Source organism: Malaya genurostris, chromosome 2 (genome assembly GCF_030247185.1).
Source record: "Malaya genurostris strain Urasoe2022 chromosome 2, Malgen_1.1, whole genome shotgun sequence".
Classification (NCBI taxonomy): Eukaryota; Metazoa; Arthropoda; class Insecta; order Diptera; family Culicidae; genus Malaya; species Malaya genurostris.
The window spans coordinates 50,694,706-50,711,121 of record NC_080571.1 but is presented as its reverse complement, the minus strand read 5'-3'; the positions used below and the strand labels follow the sequence as shown (position 1 = coordinate 50,711,121).

General features: G+C 38.4%; 1 protein-coding gene across 1 annotated transcript; it reads right to left on the bottom strand.

The window, feature by feature from the left end:
• Positions 1–295: 295 nt before the first annotated feature.
• LOC131428623 (uncharacterized) lies at positions 296–15,236 on the bottom strand. Its single transcript, XM_058592669.1, has 7 exons — positions 14,835–15,236; positions 14,484–14,767; positions 14,284–14,416; positions 14,024–14,206; positions 13,818–13,889; positions 1,369–1,455; positions 296–433 (listed from the first exon to the last, which is right to left on the bottom strand). Exons 1-7 carry the CDS (start codon positions 15,234–15,236, stop codon positions 296–298), a joined length of 1,299 nt encoding a protein of 432 aa, XP_058448652.1.
• Positions 15,237–16,416: the final 1,180 nt, after the last annotated feature.

The following is a 16,416-nucleotide window of genomic DNA, read 5'->3' as shown; positions in this document are numbered from 1 at the left end:
TTATCAATCAATTTGCATCAAGAAATCATTGAACTTGCATCATTATTACAGTGCAATGAGCCTCGTTTCCCGTCCAGTGTCGCTGAGAGCGGTAATTAATAAAATGAAAAACTTTACTTGTGGTTCCCCCCAACGGCAATGTTCTCGCTTTATTATACGTAAAACGGCGGAAGTGCAACGGTGAAGTCAACTCGTGTGTGGTAACAGGATGTAAGGTGTGATATTGTTATGTTAAAAAAAGGAAGAAAAAAAACACATACACTCAGAAAGTTGGTAAATTTATTGACATTCTGTATCAGTGGGTGCCACGGGAAAACGATACCCGGGAGGATAGATTTCCGGTCGCAGGTTTCAAGGCATCGATGAAAAACTGTGGCACATCTAGTTCGAACTGGATCATAATCATGACGTATGTGGCCGTCGCGGAAAATATCTGAAATATAGTAGAATTACGTATCGGTGAAATGCAGTGCAGTATAGGGGGATTTTTTTTCCTCTCGCAAAAGCAGAAATTTTATTACATTGGTGCACTATTCATTTTAACCCCATCTGCAATCAAGCAATACGCAAGCAGTCACGTTTCACTCATTGATAGTAGTAGCAAAGTGTCGCAATTTCCATAGCGTGCTGCTGCTTCCGCCTGTCTCTGTTTAGTTATAGGTCGCAGGAAAACATCGGATCACATAAAGGCAGAAGTGTTCCGGGACACTTTTTCCTAGGTTGTAAAAATTCATTGCAATGTCACAATGCTAGACCGCTGTTGCAGCACAAGTCACGGCATTGTTTCCGTCTTCCGTCGATGTCTACCGTGTCTACGCAGTCGAAATTCGCATAGATGACATAAAGCACACGTTGTTACTTCCACTAACTATGAGCAACCGGACGCTGCGGGTTGGAGAATGTCATGCCCGAATGTCGGGCTCTTTTCGATTGTGATAGGAGAACTGAAATTGTTCGTTATGGTAGCCTCTTAAAAACACATGTTTCCATCCTGTCATGGAAGCGAATTTCAAATAAGTCTAGTCGATGCTCGCTTGGGATCGCTAGAATCGACCTTGAATTACGCAACGTGATTTGACTAGTATTTGAACTAGCAAATTACCCACGTCTGACTGGGCTTTGTCTCGTTGAATTTTTTCCACGAAGTACGCATAGTAAACATTCAATAACATCTATTTGTCTATTTATGGACCACTCCTCATAATCTCCGGGTTTTCCGCTATCGAGTCGTAGCACCGGTCGATGAAAACATGACAGTAATGCCATGTCGCACAAACTCAACTGCAGTGGTGGTGCGGTGCGGATGCGATGCGGGTGCGGTGAAGACACAGACGATGAAGAGATTGTTCGCTGGTGGGTAATACTCACCGAAAAGCAGAGAGTCCAATCGAAGGAAAACATTCCACCGGAAATGTTTGGTGTTTGCTGTTGAAGCTGCCGGGAAAACAGTCGCAACTGACATCGGGCAACAGGAAGCCAGCAGTGACGGAGGTTGGCGATGGGGGCGAGAAGGCACGGTTAGTAACCATAAAAATAATCGCCGTTTCGGTGAATGATGTTCATGTGTTCCATATCGGTGGCGGTGGTCGCGACGGACGTCGCAAGGAAATTGTGTATCGTGTCGTGATGCCAATCCAGCGGAAATAGTCGGCAAGAAAAATGAGAGAACTTACTATTAATTGAAAACCAAGCGATTTCGGTCGACGATAATGATATCATTTGGTTGATAGCCATAGACATTCTGTCGGTGGCATGTTAGTGGTTTCAACTATATCTCTAATGTGGGTGTGTGTGTGCGTGCGTACTATATTTGTATGTTGCAATGGATTGTTTCAGTATCATAAATGGTCACGTCGGAAATATAGAAGCAATACCGAGCCGCGCTATTTACGCTCAATTGACGATGAATGGATTTCGTGCTACCAGGGAAACTCTTTTACAATACCATAAAATATCATTACCAGCTTTGCTGATAATATATGGTAGCTATCGTGTACAGCACCTAAACAATATAAAGAACAAACAAACAATGTTTTGCAAATAGCATTAACTTTACGTCTGCCTAGCGGTTTATGTTGAACCGTCAGGTCGGAGGTAGCAGTTCAACATAAACTGCTACGCACTGATGAGTCTAAGACGAAACGTAAAATCGAGTGAAATTGGTTATATGCACCTAGCATAAATTAGGGGGTAAAAGCTCTTTACCTCTCAAACTTACCAAAATCTGTACGGCTAGCAAGCCGAAACTTGTTTCGTTCGGGACGTCGGTTTTGATATTACACTTAGGTGTAATATCAAAGAAGTGTTTTGCAAATAGCATTAACTTTACGTCTGCCTAGCGGTTTATGTTGAACCGTCAGGTCGGAGGTAGCAGTTCAACATAAACTGCTACGCACTGATGAGTCTAAGACGAAACGTAAAATCGAGTGAATATAAAGAATCATATACACAAAATGTGTATCAAACTAAAATTTCCAAATGCAGTATCATTTTAGATAAATAACATATTTTAGAGAAATAACATAAATGAGACAAAAGAATTACATTTTGGCATTTGAATAAAATAGACCCATTTTTCAAACGGGTGTTGCCTGAAAATTAGGAACGGATTACATTCGAGAACAATGTGAGAAAAAAAGTTGAGCCAGCGAACGATCAAAAAGCATTAGAGTTCGCCCGTGAAGGGGTTGTTTGTAGTAAATTTCCCAATTATATTGTCATGTGTTCACTGCTCTGGGTAGCCGGCTACCGAGAATATATTGAAATCGCATCGTTTATTTATTTATTTATTTGGAGCAGGAAAAAGCCCAATGGAGCTGAAATAATAATCTCTCACTCCAGCAGGCGTAAAACCTCCTCATCGTTTATATCAACAGATTACAACAATCCAACAGATACATGTATGTACTTAATACTATCAATTAAAACTAATCCTAGCTAACTAACTCTGACACTAAACCCATCGGGTAAACGTTGGTGATTTTGCATTAAAACTAAAGAAGAAAAGAAATATGCTTTAAAATGGGAGGTAGAAGGAGGGAGTGGTGAATGAGAGTTGGCGAACGAAACGGGGTTAGGTTCGGCATGTAGATCTAATTAGTGGTCGAAAAGATGGTGGAAGACGGATAAAAAAAGAGGGCTAGCAAACGAGGTTAGAACCGACATATAGATCTAATTAGTGTTCAAAAAGATTAGAGAAGAACGATTAAGAGCGGAGAAGAAGAGATAGTATTATAACTGCAAAAATAAAGAATCATGGAATAATCGTTGTATCGCATTACGAGAGAGATGAAAATCAAATTCCTGTGAGCAACTATTGAATAAACGGCACATACTGGAAAAGGGTTCATTATATCCGTAATTGGTTCTAGCATGGGGAATTCGTATAAATGGATGAGAACGAAGACTTCGACGATGAATGTCAAAATCGATCAATTGTAGGAGATCAGGACTGTCATCGTGTTTTAAATAATTACTAGCTGACCCGTCGAACTTCGTCTCGCCCACAAATTATTTGTTCGAATTTATGTTTTCGGACAGCAGAATTGTCAAACGACAAAACGGTTAATGTTTCTCTTCATTATTTTTCTGATTACTTAACCTACAATCAACGGAATTCGACACATATTCGCTTTAGCTCAAAACGAAATATCACCCAAAATTTATGCTTATTTCATACTGCGAAGAAGTGAGAGTTCGGCGCACAGGTCCATTATTTCTGCTTCGATTGACCTAAAAACTTTACAAAACATTCTTGATATGTTTCATTATGACAAATTATAAAAGAAAAATCATGATTTTTGGAAAATGTTAGACCCTACGGGATCCCTAGAGTAATAAATTGTGTCCTTCGATTTTATAAACATAAAACTTTAAACGCGTTTTTCTCGAAAGCAGGTTTTGAAAATTCGTGTCCATGGTCATTCAAAAACTACTGCACCAATTTTTTCCAAATTTTGCACACATTTTCTACATATGAAAAACCAGACCCCAACGTTTTCCTTATCGTTTTTTGTTATTTTTGGGAGGTTTTACAGCTGCAAAATGGTGGATTTTTTCGTTAAAAATCGTACTTTTCGCTTATTTCTCAATAGTTTTCCACGAAAAAATTACAAAATGTTCGAATCATATTTTTTATCAAGCAAAACATTTGAATTTATTTTGATGCACGATAATTCTGAAAAAAAATTCTCTAATATAATTATGTTTTGCATCATTCAAGTCCTACCCCGGTTTTCCGGTAAGCTTTCCTAATTTTTTTTAAGTACGAACCCGGTGGGGGTAAAAACTGATCAAACAGAAAAAAAAGAATCTCAATCCGTCCATCCATTCTAACGTGATGCGATTACAAAGAATGATCTCTGCATTTTTATATATATAAAAGATAGAAGATAGAAGATAGAAGATAGAAGATAGAAGATAGAAGATAGAAGATAGAAGATAGAAGATAGAAGATAGAAGATAGAAGATAGAAGATAGAAGATAGAAGATAGAAGATAGAAGATAGAAGATAGAAGATGAGCTTCCTACTAATAATATACGAATGTATGAAACGGCTACTATCCGAAACTCGTAAAACTTCGAAAATCTGGCCGTCGTCATCCTCTCGTCGAATTTGCGCAGTATGAGCTATCGCACGAAAGGAAATCTATAAATATGTGTTCGAATACCTTCCTGCTTTAGTTAACCCCTGGCTTTGAGCGAAGATTCCTCGTAGGCCGATGAAAATGTTCGAATAGTGAGTGGATGACGAAACTTAAAGTTACATCCATTCGCTCGCTGGATAGTCGCTTTTGTATGTGTGCGGCGTGTTCAGTATTGAGTATGTTGAATACCAGCCAGATGGTTATTTTGATTTTCCGGTATCTAGCAGGCCTATTTAAAATTATCGGCGATAGATTTTTCGGGCCTTATCTGAATCACTAGCTGACCCGTCGAACTTCGTCTCGCCTAAAATTATTTTTTGTAATTTATATTTTCGGACGGCAGAGTGGTCAAACGTCTAATGTCGTTGACGTTTCTCTCCATTATGTGGCTGACTACTTGGTCTACAATGAACGGTTGTAACGAATTCAGAGACGACATATTATTTTCCACACAAATTGTCATCTTCGAATGCATTAAACATAGATACCAGAACTCTTTCCAACACATGGTGTCGACATATTAGAATAAGAATGGTCCTGAGATGATTAAAATTTATTGCAAATCCTTGGAGATTATCGGAAGGATTTTTTTGAGATTGTTTGTCCAAAAAATGCTCCTTCGCTAATCTGATCATTCTACATAATCATGTTTGATGAATGTTCATAGCATTGCCATTACAGGATCAATCTTTGAATCCTAAATTTAGCGATAAATTCTACATTCAATAGTTAAAACGAAAATTTTATCCATGTAGTGTCCTTTAAGTTGTAAATGAACACTGAAGCCGTCAAATAACCATAGTCATATCATTAGTTGAGTCAAGACATCGTTTTGCTGAGTACTCCGTCTAAAATTAGGGAATAAGTTAACATCTGATAATCAATATCATACAAAATTTAAGGAAAAAAGTGCAATACTTCTGTTATAGCGAAGCGAATATGTGAAATAAATATACCAGTTGTCGTCCTTTTTTTTTAGCTAATATGTATTTGTTCAAGTAACCCAAAGTTCGGAAAGAGGGAATGATTTTGTCTTAAGCTACTTTCAAAGTAAATGAATAGTATCCTAAGCCACCCGTTTTCAAGTCAGAATCTACCGTTCAACATTAACCAAACGCAACTGAACGAACTATAGCTCGGTGCAGCTGAAAAAAATAGCTCAAAACTTGTTCTGTACCTTCAAGTTGCCAGAAACTCCTCGTCTACTTTGAAGCAACAAAAAAGTGATTATTTTCATATAATGTGAAACTTTTGATTGCTTGGGGAAACTCCGTTATAATTTCAATTTTATCTTTATCGTACTAATTTAAAAATACTTCACAAAAATAAGCAACTTAAAATCAAATATTTATGCTAATCATCATCTACCGATTGGCATTTAATTGCCATTTGTTATGTGCGCCTATCTACATAATTTCTAAGATAAATGCTAGGAACATCTCTTTGTTTGTCCTCATTGTTTCAACAGCGGAATCGTATCACTGATTTTTTTTTGAATTTCATTTTTTTTAACTCACGCCCACGATAACCAATATTATTCATCTAACTGATTATATGGCACACGAGATGTAAATCAATAATAACATGGAATAGACACGAGTTGAATCGAAATTTTGATTGAAAACCTTCATCGGTTCAAAACTAAATTGAATTGCATTGAATTTTCAATTAATATAACTGTATCTTTCAATTAACGCTTATTTTGCGATTAAATTATATTGAAACGTACAGAATTGTAAAGTAATTTTATGTTCAATTACCTGCTCCAAATATGTGCATGAAAATAGATGTAAATTCACAAAATATTTTTATCTGTGTACGGTATGGCTTGAATAGTATACCCAATTAAACACGTGGCTCGAAATAACGAATCATATACATCAAGTATACCTGTGAATTCTCCACACGAAACATCTCGTTGCGCGCCAAACAATTTTTTCAACGATCTAGTATCTAGTATCAATTTTCTCGTAAATTTCTTAACCAATTTTTGCATGTTAAAATGCAAAAAAAAACAGGCCTTGAAATTCTTTGAAAAGTTTCCGAAAAATTGATCCAGATCCGACTTCCAGTTGCAATATTATCACGCGAAAAATGAAAAATATTCAATTCCATGAGTAATTTCTACAAGTGCTGGCGAAACGAGATGCACATTTTTTTTAAACTTCCCGTAAATTCATTTACTTTTCCGATCTTGTTAGTTAGTGTCCTAAAGCACCGATAATGGTGAAGAAAAAATCCAAACTCCCTTCGATTTCTTGATAATGGTTAAATCGATTTTTACAAATTATGATTCAAATTAAAACTCTTATTGTCTTAAAAGATACTGTGCAATTTCATCCAGATCTGATTCCGAATTATGCTCCTCACAAAAAAGTATAATTTCAATGTGTTGTTTTAAACGTATAGTTAAACATTTGGTCGAAATAGATATTTTGAGTGATAGTGCAGGTGTGGCAAGTGTGTGTTTAGTAGTGAGAGTGCTATTTATTGAATAATATTGATACGCGAAACTAAAAATGCTCAAGCGGCAGAAGCTGAGAATTTATCGCCCCAAAATTCAACGATGTTAACCTGTCTGCATGTCATTGTCGGTGTTGTCGGATTTCTATGGAATGTGTGAAAGTTTACAAATCGATCGTGTCTTTCAGACTGAAGGTCTAGTGTTTGTTCTGCAAAGGACCCATTCGCGAGTGTTTTAATTTTATTCTTTCAGTGGTCGTGTTTCATCTCGCGTCGCTGACAGCAGAGCAAGTAGGAGAAAAGGGATACTGGTGAGATCGTCCCTTGGAGTTATTTTATATTTTTCTTACTTATTATCCGGATCTCTTTCCCTCTCTACTAACAAATCTTCTATCCCGTGATGCTCGTGGCGATACAGTGGTACCCGCGGTCTCTGGAAACAACAAATATCGGACTAACATTCCTTCCTTTCCCTCAGTAGCACAGCCTTTAGTCGTGGCCAGCGTCGTTATTGATCATTTAATAAAAAGTTAGGAGTGAATGGGTATGTACAGTGAAAATGATTTGTTTCTCCCAAGCTTCATTTTCTTGGTTCATTGTACATTTCTACTCATTCGGTCAATCACGAAGTGCAACTACGGGCAATCTACTTCAGCTCAGCTCAGTTCAGCTAGTTGTGCATCGATACATATTTAAAGATTTTTAACCTGCTAATGAACAGATTTAAATGCGGTAACCCTGGCTCTACCTGGTTTGCTTTGATCAATTGTCATTAAATCGCACGTGCATAACTTATGGGAAACCTGCTACTGCCCCAGGGTAAATCTTGAGTTTTTAAGATTAATTTATTATTAAAATAGGATGAATTCAAGTTTATATTGAAAAAAAAAATAATCGCTTCAACATCACAACCAACCACGTTTTTCTTAATATTACACAGCAAAATTTTGTGAATTTTACAGATGACATAATTCCACAAACGATGTAATTCATAACTACTTAACTTTTCAAATGACGAAATATTCTACTCGTACAGAATTTTACGGACTCCGAGTGTAATTTTCACTCGGCTAGCAAGTGCGACTGATTGAATTTATATGCACCATTCACCAGCCAAGCAGATATGTGCTTCTGTGGTTCAGTCGATTAACCGACTTGCTATATGATCTAATGTTTCTCGGTACAAGTCGCGCAGTTGCCATCGATTTTTTGTTTTTTTTTTTCATTCGATTCACAGTCTTGTAATTTTCAAATCACACAATTTTACATGTTCTTGAATATAAATTTATGTGAAATACGACGCTCCATTTATGTGCATCTTATAAGATGTAAAATCACAAGAATTTTTCGAGCTGTGTACCTTTCACATTTTTTTTTACAGACGATACACATTACTTATACCTGAGGAAAGTTCACTTATCATTTCGCTATTATCACGAAATCCTAAACATGGCACTAGAGGCGGAATGTTCCCTAAATAGTAAACGGTTTTTTTTTTCAAGCGGATTTTCAAATTGACGTGTTTTTTCCACAATCTTAGAAAAAATGAAATTTACGCTTGACGTGAATTCAAGCATGCCTTAATGTCTTCGGTGATGCCATAATATTACATCTACTAATATGTAAAAATAAATTTTGCGTCTGTATCGATGTAAGCTTCAGCTAGATTAACTGTGAAGTTAAAGATATGACCTATCTTTACATGCTTTGAATTGTGAATATAAGTGAATCGCGACGCTCCTTTTATGTGCATCTATTAAGATGTAAATTTTTCTAAGTGTGCACACGGTTTTTGTACGGTACGTATGGGGTTTATTGTTACGCGGATTTTTGCAGTTATTCGGTTTTTTCCTACGCAGATTTCCGAAGTTCCGTGTCTTTTAAGGCGATTTTTATGCATATTTCTGAATTATCGCAGCTTTTTTACGCAGCTTTCGCGGTTCCTTTTTAAGCGAAATTTCGAACATACGCGTTTTTGACGCGAATTTACGAAGAAAAATGTTGTTTCTCTAAGCTGATTTTCGAATTCACCAGGATTTCCGAAGTTACGTGATTTTTTCACACGGCTTTTTGTGTGCTTTTTCTTACGCTTTTTCATTTTTTTACGCCTTTTATCATGTGGGTTTCCGAACTTACGCGTTTTTATGCGGATTTCCGAAATCACTCGGTTTTCCTTAGGCTGATTTCCGAAGTTCCGTTTTGCCTTTCTCATATAGAAGGCAATGCAATTACTATGAAAACCGACTTTTAACCGAGGGCTGAATGTTATATACAATTCGACTTAGTTCGCAAACAGAGCAAATCTCTCTCTCTCTCTCTCTCTCTCTCTCTCTCTCTGAATTTTCAAGAGTTTTATTTGGATCCGATTTCCGGTTTAGGAATTACAAGGAAATATGTGAAAATTTATGAAAAAATATGCAATCAATTTTCTCGAAAATTTCTTTACTGATTTTGACATACTAAGAAGCAAATAAAAGGTTTAGAATTTTTTTAAAAAGTTACCGAAAAGTTGATCCAAACCCGACCTCCGATTCCGGTATTACAGTGCGATTAGTGAAATTTGTCAATTTCATGAGAATTTTTTAACAAGCGATGGCGACACGAGGTGCACCTTTTTTATAAAATCAACTGTTAAATTAATCTAGGTGACAGATCTTATATGTTAGTAAATATATAAAACTACTTTAGGACTACTAGTCCGCAGTTTTCGCTTCCGAAAGCACCGGTAATAGTGAAGAAAATCTCCAAAAACGGAACTCACGTCGATTTCTCAGCCGTTTTTTCACGATTCATGATTAAACTTAAAGCTCTCATTGTCTTCAAATATACTGTGCAATTTCATGATGATCCGACTTCCGGTTCCGAAATTATATGGCGAGGAGTGTCAAAACATTCAAATTCAAAATGATGATGCTGGGGAACGGGTATAGCGTGATGGGTAAATCGATGGCTTTCACGCTGCCCACCTGGGTTCGATTCCCAATCTCGCCGCACATAGAGTCAGAAAACTTTTCTGGTCCGAAGAGGTGAATGACAACAATGTTAAAACCTCTATAATAGAAAAAAATTACGAAACAAAACTGTGCGGATTTGGCTCAATTCACAGCGTGCTTTGTTCGATTTCGTATAGCGTGTAGGGTTGCCACATAAAAATTTATAATTTTCAGGTGAAAAATATGAAAATTTCTTTTTCTTTTATTCAATTTGTACCTACTTGGTAGTGTTATTACAAGATCATGATAACGATGCTTGTCAATAATAGTGCACTTATTTCCTTTCTCATATAGAAAGTATATACAATCACTTGAAAAATTGACCAGTGGAAATTGACCCGAAAGGCTAAGTGTTCTATATAATTCGACACAGTTCATCGAGCTGAGCAATGTATATGGCTGTGTGTGTATGTGTTTGAGTATGTGTCAAATAATGTCACTCATGAAATAAAACATCTCGTAGTCCTTTAGGTTGCTTTTGAATTTCACACCGTCATTTAGAGCGACGAAGGGTAAAATTCTTCTAGATTTGGCTTAAAACTGATTCAACTTGTAGGCTATATTAGTTACCTACTAAACGAACCGACTTTGGCTATACTAGTTCCAAGTTCCCGGTTCCAGGAGTACCAGAAGTAGTGGTCAAAAAGTTTAAAACGAGACTCACTCAATTTTCTCCGAGATGATTTGATCGATTTCCACAAACAGACTCGAATAAAAGGTTGCTGTTTAATTTCATCCGGGTCCGATTTCCGGTTCCAGAACTATAGGGTAAAATAAAGAAAAATTCTTATCAACTTGACATAAATGATTACAATTTGAAAAGGTTATGTTAGATTATACCCGAAGAAAGTTCCTTATTTTATTCAAGATTGAAAAAAAAATTTTCTTCACAAAATCTTCTGGTGATATTTTTGAAAATATAAGTAATATGAGAAAGGCATCATTACACCACTAGGTGGATTAAAACAGGTTTTTGTGTTTATTCTCACGTTTTTTTTTCGATTTCTTACACGGACTTCCAAAACTACGCTCATTTTCAAAGTTATTTGTTTTTTTATGCTTCTTTTTATTCGCATTTCTGAAGTTACGAGATTTTTTTACGCGGATTTCCGAACGTGGTTTTTACGCATGTTTTATACTTATCTATATGTTGTTTAATGATTTTTGCCTTTCTCATATAGAAAGGTTATGCAATCACTTGAAAAACCGACCAGTGAAAATTGTCCCGGAGGGCCAAGTGTCATATACCATTCGACTCAGTTCATCGAGCTGAGCAATGTCTGTCTGTGTGTGTGTGTGTGTGTGTGTGTGTGTGTGTGTGTGTGTGTGTGTGTGTGTGTGTGTGTGTGTGTGTGTGTGTGTGTGTGTGTGTGTGTGTGTGTGTGTGTGTGTGTGTGTGTGTGTGTGTGTGTGTGTGTGTGTGTGTGTGTGTGTGTGTGTGTGTGTGTGTGTGTGTGTGTGTGTGTGTGTGTGTGTGTGTGTGTGTGTGTGTGTGTGTGTGTGTGTGTGTGTGTGTGTGTGTGTGTGTGTGTGTGTGTGTGTATGTATGTGTGTGTGTATGTGTCAAATAATCTCACTAGGTTTTCTCGGAGATGGCTGAACCGATTTTGACAAACTGAGATTCAAATGAAAGGTCTCGTGGTCCCATACAGAATTCCTGAATTTCATCCGGATCCGACTTCCGGTTCCGGAATTATAGGGTAAAATGTGTTCAATATTGTACACCGTCACTTAAACCGGCGAAACAAGAGACGTAAAAAATTTTCTAAACTGGTCTCAAAACTACACAAATCGATAGTCATTATCAGTAGGCAACTAAACAAACCGATTCCGGCTATCCTGGTTCCCGGTATCCGGTTCCGGAAGTACCGGAAATAGTGGTCATATATACCAAAATGGATCTCACACAGTTTTCTCAGCGATGGTTTGACCGATTTCCACAAACTTAGATTCAAATGAAAGGTCTTCCGGTCCCACACGAAATTCCTGAATTTCATCCGGATCTGACTTCCGGTTCCGGAGTTAAAGGGTAAAGTGTGTTCAATATTGTACACCGTCACTTAAACGGGCGAACCAAAAAACGTAAAAAAATTTCTAAACTGGTCTCATAACAACACAAATCGATAGTCATCATCAATAGGCAACTAAACAAACCGATTACGGCTATCCTGGTTCCCGGTATCCGGTTCCGGAAGTACCGGAAATAGTGGTCATATATACCAAAATGGATCTCACTCACTTTTCTTAGCGATGGTTTGACCGATTTCCACAAACTTAGATGCAAATGAAAGGTCTTCCGGTTCCATACGGAATTCCTGAATTTCATCCGGATCCGATTTCCGGTTCCGGAATTATAGGGTAAAGCGTGTTCAATATTGTACACCGTCACTTAAACCGGCGAAACAAAAAACGTAAAAAAATTTCTAAACTGGTCTCAAAACTACACAAATCGATAGTCATTGTCAGTAGGCAACTAAACAAACTGTTTCCGGCTATCCTGGTTTCCGGTATCCGGTTCCGGATTCTGGAAAGTGCATATGATAGTGAACCCATTTCGTTTTCTTAAGGATGGCTTACGCAATCAAAGCACTGTTTTATTTTGTATGTTATGCATAAACAATCTCTTGGTTTCTTTCAAAACTCGAAGAGAATTTTTTTGAATAGAATACCACAATATTATATGCACATGAGAAAGGCATCATTACACCACTAGGTGGATTAAAACAGGTTTTTGTGTGTTTTTTACACGGATTTTCGAAATAACGCCTTTTTTCACAGATTTTCTAAGTAGGTTATTTTTACGCGGATTTCCGTAGTTACGTGGTAACCTCAGTCACTTCAGAAATCAGTGTAGAAAGAATTCTACACTGATTTCTGAAGTGACTCAGTTTTGTTTACTCGGATAGCCGAATAAACGCAGTTTTTTTGCGCAGAAGATACGTGTTTTCGTTTTATTCGAATTTCGAAAAATTACACGTTTTTACGCGGATTTCAGAAGATGCGGTTTTTTTCTTCACGGATTTCTGGAGTTAGGCTGTTTTTATGCGGATTTCTGATGTTAAGAGGTTTTTAGATATTTCGCGGTTTTTTGTAACGCGGATTTCCGAAGTTACGTAAGTATGTTTTTTTTTACCCAAATTTTCGAAGTTATGCATGTTATGTTATGTTTTTTATGTGGATTTCCGAAATTATGCAGTTCATTTTATACGCGATTTTTTGTGCTGTATGTATCCCCCACGTAAAAAAAGACCTCAGTCTAAGCGATTCGATTAATCAAGTTTTCGTTCACTGGCACTTCCATACGAACTTGCATGCAAAAACAATTCATGCGTGCAAAGTCGTACACTTTTGGTTATTCGTAACGAAATTTCACATGATTTCGTTACACAGTTCCGACCCGAAAAGTTTATTCCATTCGTACCGAATAAAAATGCCCCATGTCAAGTGTATCATTCTGTATTTATTGTCGACTTGCTTCGAAAGAGTGTGCTGCAGAGCAACCATGCGTTCGTAAGCGGATCACACACTTAAACCGTTGTTGTCGGATGTCGACGGCAACCGATGGCTGGCTTGACCCTTCGTTCCAGTAGAACGCACCGTCAGAGTGCCAAACCAGAGTACAATCGGTCAGGAAAGTGGTTCTTACCCCGGGAATCGGCTTGTACCGGATGAGATATTGTTTTGTTAGAACCGGTGAGGGTCGTTTGGTACTTACCCGGTCAATTGAGCCAACCGAAAGCGACGATTGATTGATGGCCTTGTGAACCAGGACGACCATTCGAGTGCCCTGTTCCACACGATGATGATTGGTACGTAATCAGCGGTGGTGTATTGGGGCAGATCATGGAAAATTTGTTAATAGCATTACCGACCGTAGAATTCATCGATGCTCGGGGATTTCGGTTGTTCCTCGGTACCTACCTCGTTCCGAACGTCGCTACCCAGCTTAAGGATTGGGATGATGTGCATTGCGTACAGCAGATTGCCCAGGTTGTAGAACAAGCACAGGAAAACGAAACCCGGTGTCGGGCGAGAGAACAGGGCACCCATCGTGTACATGCTGAAGATGTTGTAAACGATGAACGACGTGCAGGCGAAGGTGACCTAAAAAAAGAAGAGGAAAAGTGTTAGATTTCCGGATATGGAAAAAGGTTACTTTCGCTTGATGGGGTCAGATTCACCTGGATGCTAAAAACATCACAGAATGTTGTTACAGCGTCCGTGAGGGTGTCGTGGCTAATGGCTATGGTTGTTAGGAAAGTTTTTACTTCCTCGTCACTGGGACTTTCCGGCCGGTCCCGGCTGAAGTATAGTCTGGAAAATATTTGAGGGATTTCGATTTAAATTTTCCCAACTATGAATCAAATGTTTTTTCACTTACTTGAAGCCTTCATTCAATTTTCTGTATCGAGATCTGAAAACCAACAAACCGCCAATGAAAACGACCAGCGGACAGGTCTGATTCATTCGCATTGCGTTGAAGAAGCAAATTGTCATTGTGGTGTAATATTTATTCCAAACTTCGGCTACACCAGCATCGAACTGCTGTGTAACGGCGAATTCCGCCACAAAAATCAATCCCGCGCCAAAAATGGATCCAAGAATCAGCAAAATCGAACCCAGATGCTGCTGACGGTGATTTACTCCGAATCCGACCGGTTCCAACTGTTAAACGAAGGGAAGCACAAAATTATTAGCCTGGAATGTGGTACTAGCGATTTGCATCTTTCACCAAATCATCCGTGAACTGCACTAGTCGCAGCGTTTGCTCGATCTTAGCCTTGGAAAATGCCACCAACAGTTGCAGGGAGCACTGCAGTATCGTTTCGAGCAAATTCATCGAAACGCTGAAATAAGTCATGATTTTCGACACCGGAATTTCGTGGATGGTGTCCACCCAGTCCGTGAAGAACCAGTGCAGCATGTACAGCTGCCAGGCGACCAGCAGCAGTGCGTCGGTTGGTTTCATTTCCAGGCTAACCGAGCTCGGTCGGGACGCCCTCAACGGCGGCACACCGACGCGTGAAACCAGCGTGAATGGCATGAAGCCAAACCATTTCATGGTGCGACAGACCGGTTGAATTGTTTGGAAAACATTTTCGATATTAAACCAATATTTCACTAGGAACTGCATTCTATGCTGAGTTTGTGGTCTTGTTTTATTTTGTTTTTTATTTTTTTATCACAACCGATGAACTGTCGATGAGTTTTGCTACGGGAAGTGGAATGAAAAAAAAAAGTGAACATTTCATTTTATTAATTTATCACAGTTTTATTACGCCACGATTTGAGCGGATTAATGGTTTGTTTTTGTTTGAATGCACGATAGGTGAAATAGGTAGCGGTATAATCCGTCGTTAGTCCAAAAATCGGCACAATTTAATAGGATTCAATATTTTATTCACATTGGTTTGAATGAAAAATCGTTCGAAACGAAGGGCGTCGACAAAAAAATGAAATAAAAAACAAAATTCCGAACAGAATAAACACTCCGAAACCGACAGCGCGGAAAAAAATATATACCCAATATGGAACACAATGGTTCACATATTAATAAATTATAGCACTTCACACTCGGCTTATGCCGCGATCCTTTGCGTGGGGACCGTGAAAATCAGATACATTTATGCACATACACACCGAAAGTCAGTGCCCACTCAGTGCTGGGATCGCGTTGCCCCACCTTTTTCCGGCAAACAGTAGTGTATTGAATGGATGGATATTGGCAAACCCTTCCCCAACCCTCAACGGGCTTCGATTGAAATTGATCGCATACTAAATTTTCGCACCTACACGCGTGTTCCCCGCCAAATGAAGGACAAAGACTGCTGAGGCAGGAGAAAATGCGCGTTTTGTTTGGTAGCAGTTTTCCGGATCGGATGTTTGTTTTTTTTGTTTTTCGTTTCCACTTTCGGTCGAATGAACGACCGCCGGACCGTATGAAAGTGGAATTAGCACTGATGAATTTATGGCCGCAGGAAATGTATTAAGCATTAAGAGAGTGGCAAATTTGGATCTGGTGACTGTTGACTGTATCGGGGAGAGGCTAAAAGATGCCTACCAAACAGATCCATATGGAGTTCGGTTTTCATGACCCAAGCTCTAATTGGAAAATCATGCTTGGGAACACGACTCCGGCTTTTTTTTTCCATAAACTCTTGTTACTCGACCCAAGTCTTTGAAATAATTGAATGACAAGTTAGGTATCGCAACTGAATGAGTTAGCAACGAGCTTCAAAGAAAAATCGTCCTTCAAATGAACGGAATTTGCATTCGAAAACTTATAATGTGCATAAGGCTCGATAAACGGAAAT

Excerpts from the sequence above, each read along its gene's own strand:
- LOC131428623 (XM_058592669.1), bottom strand. The coding sequence starts at position 15,236 with ATGCAGTTCCTAGTGAAATATTGGTTTAATATCGAAAATGTTTTCCAA. Across the intron at positions 14,417-14,483 it reads AAATTGAATGAAGGCTTCAA|ACTATACTTCAGCCGGGACC; the intron begins GTAAGTGAAAAA and ends AATATTTTCCAG. Across the intron at positions 13,890-14,023 it reads GTAGCGACGTTCGGAACGAG|GGCACTCGAATGGTCGTCCT; the intron begins GTAGGTACCGAG and ends CGTGTGGAACAG.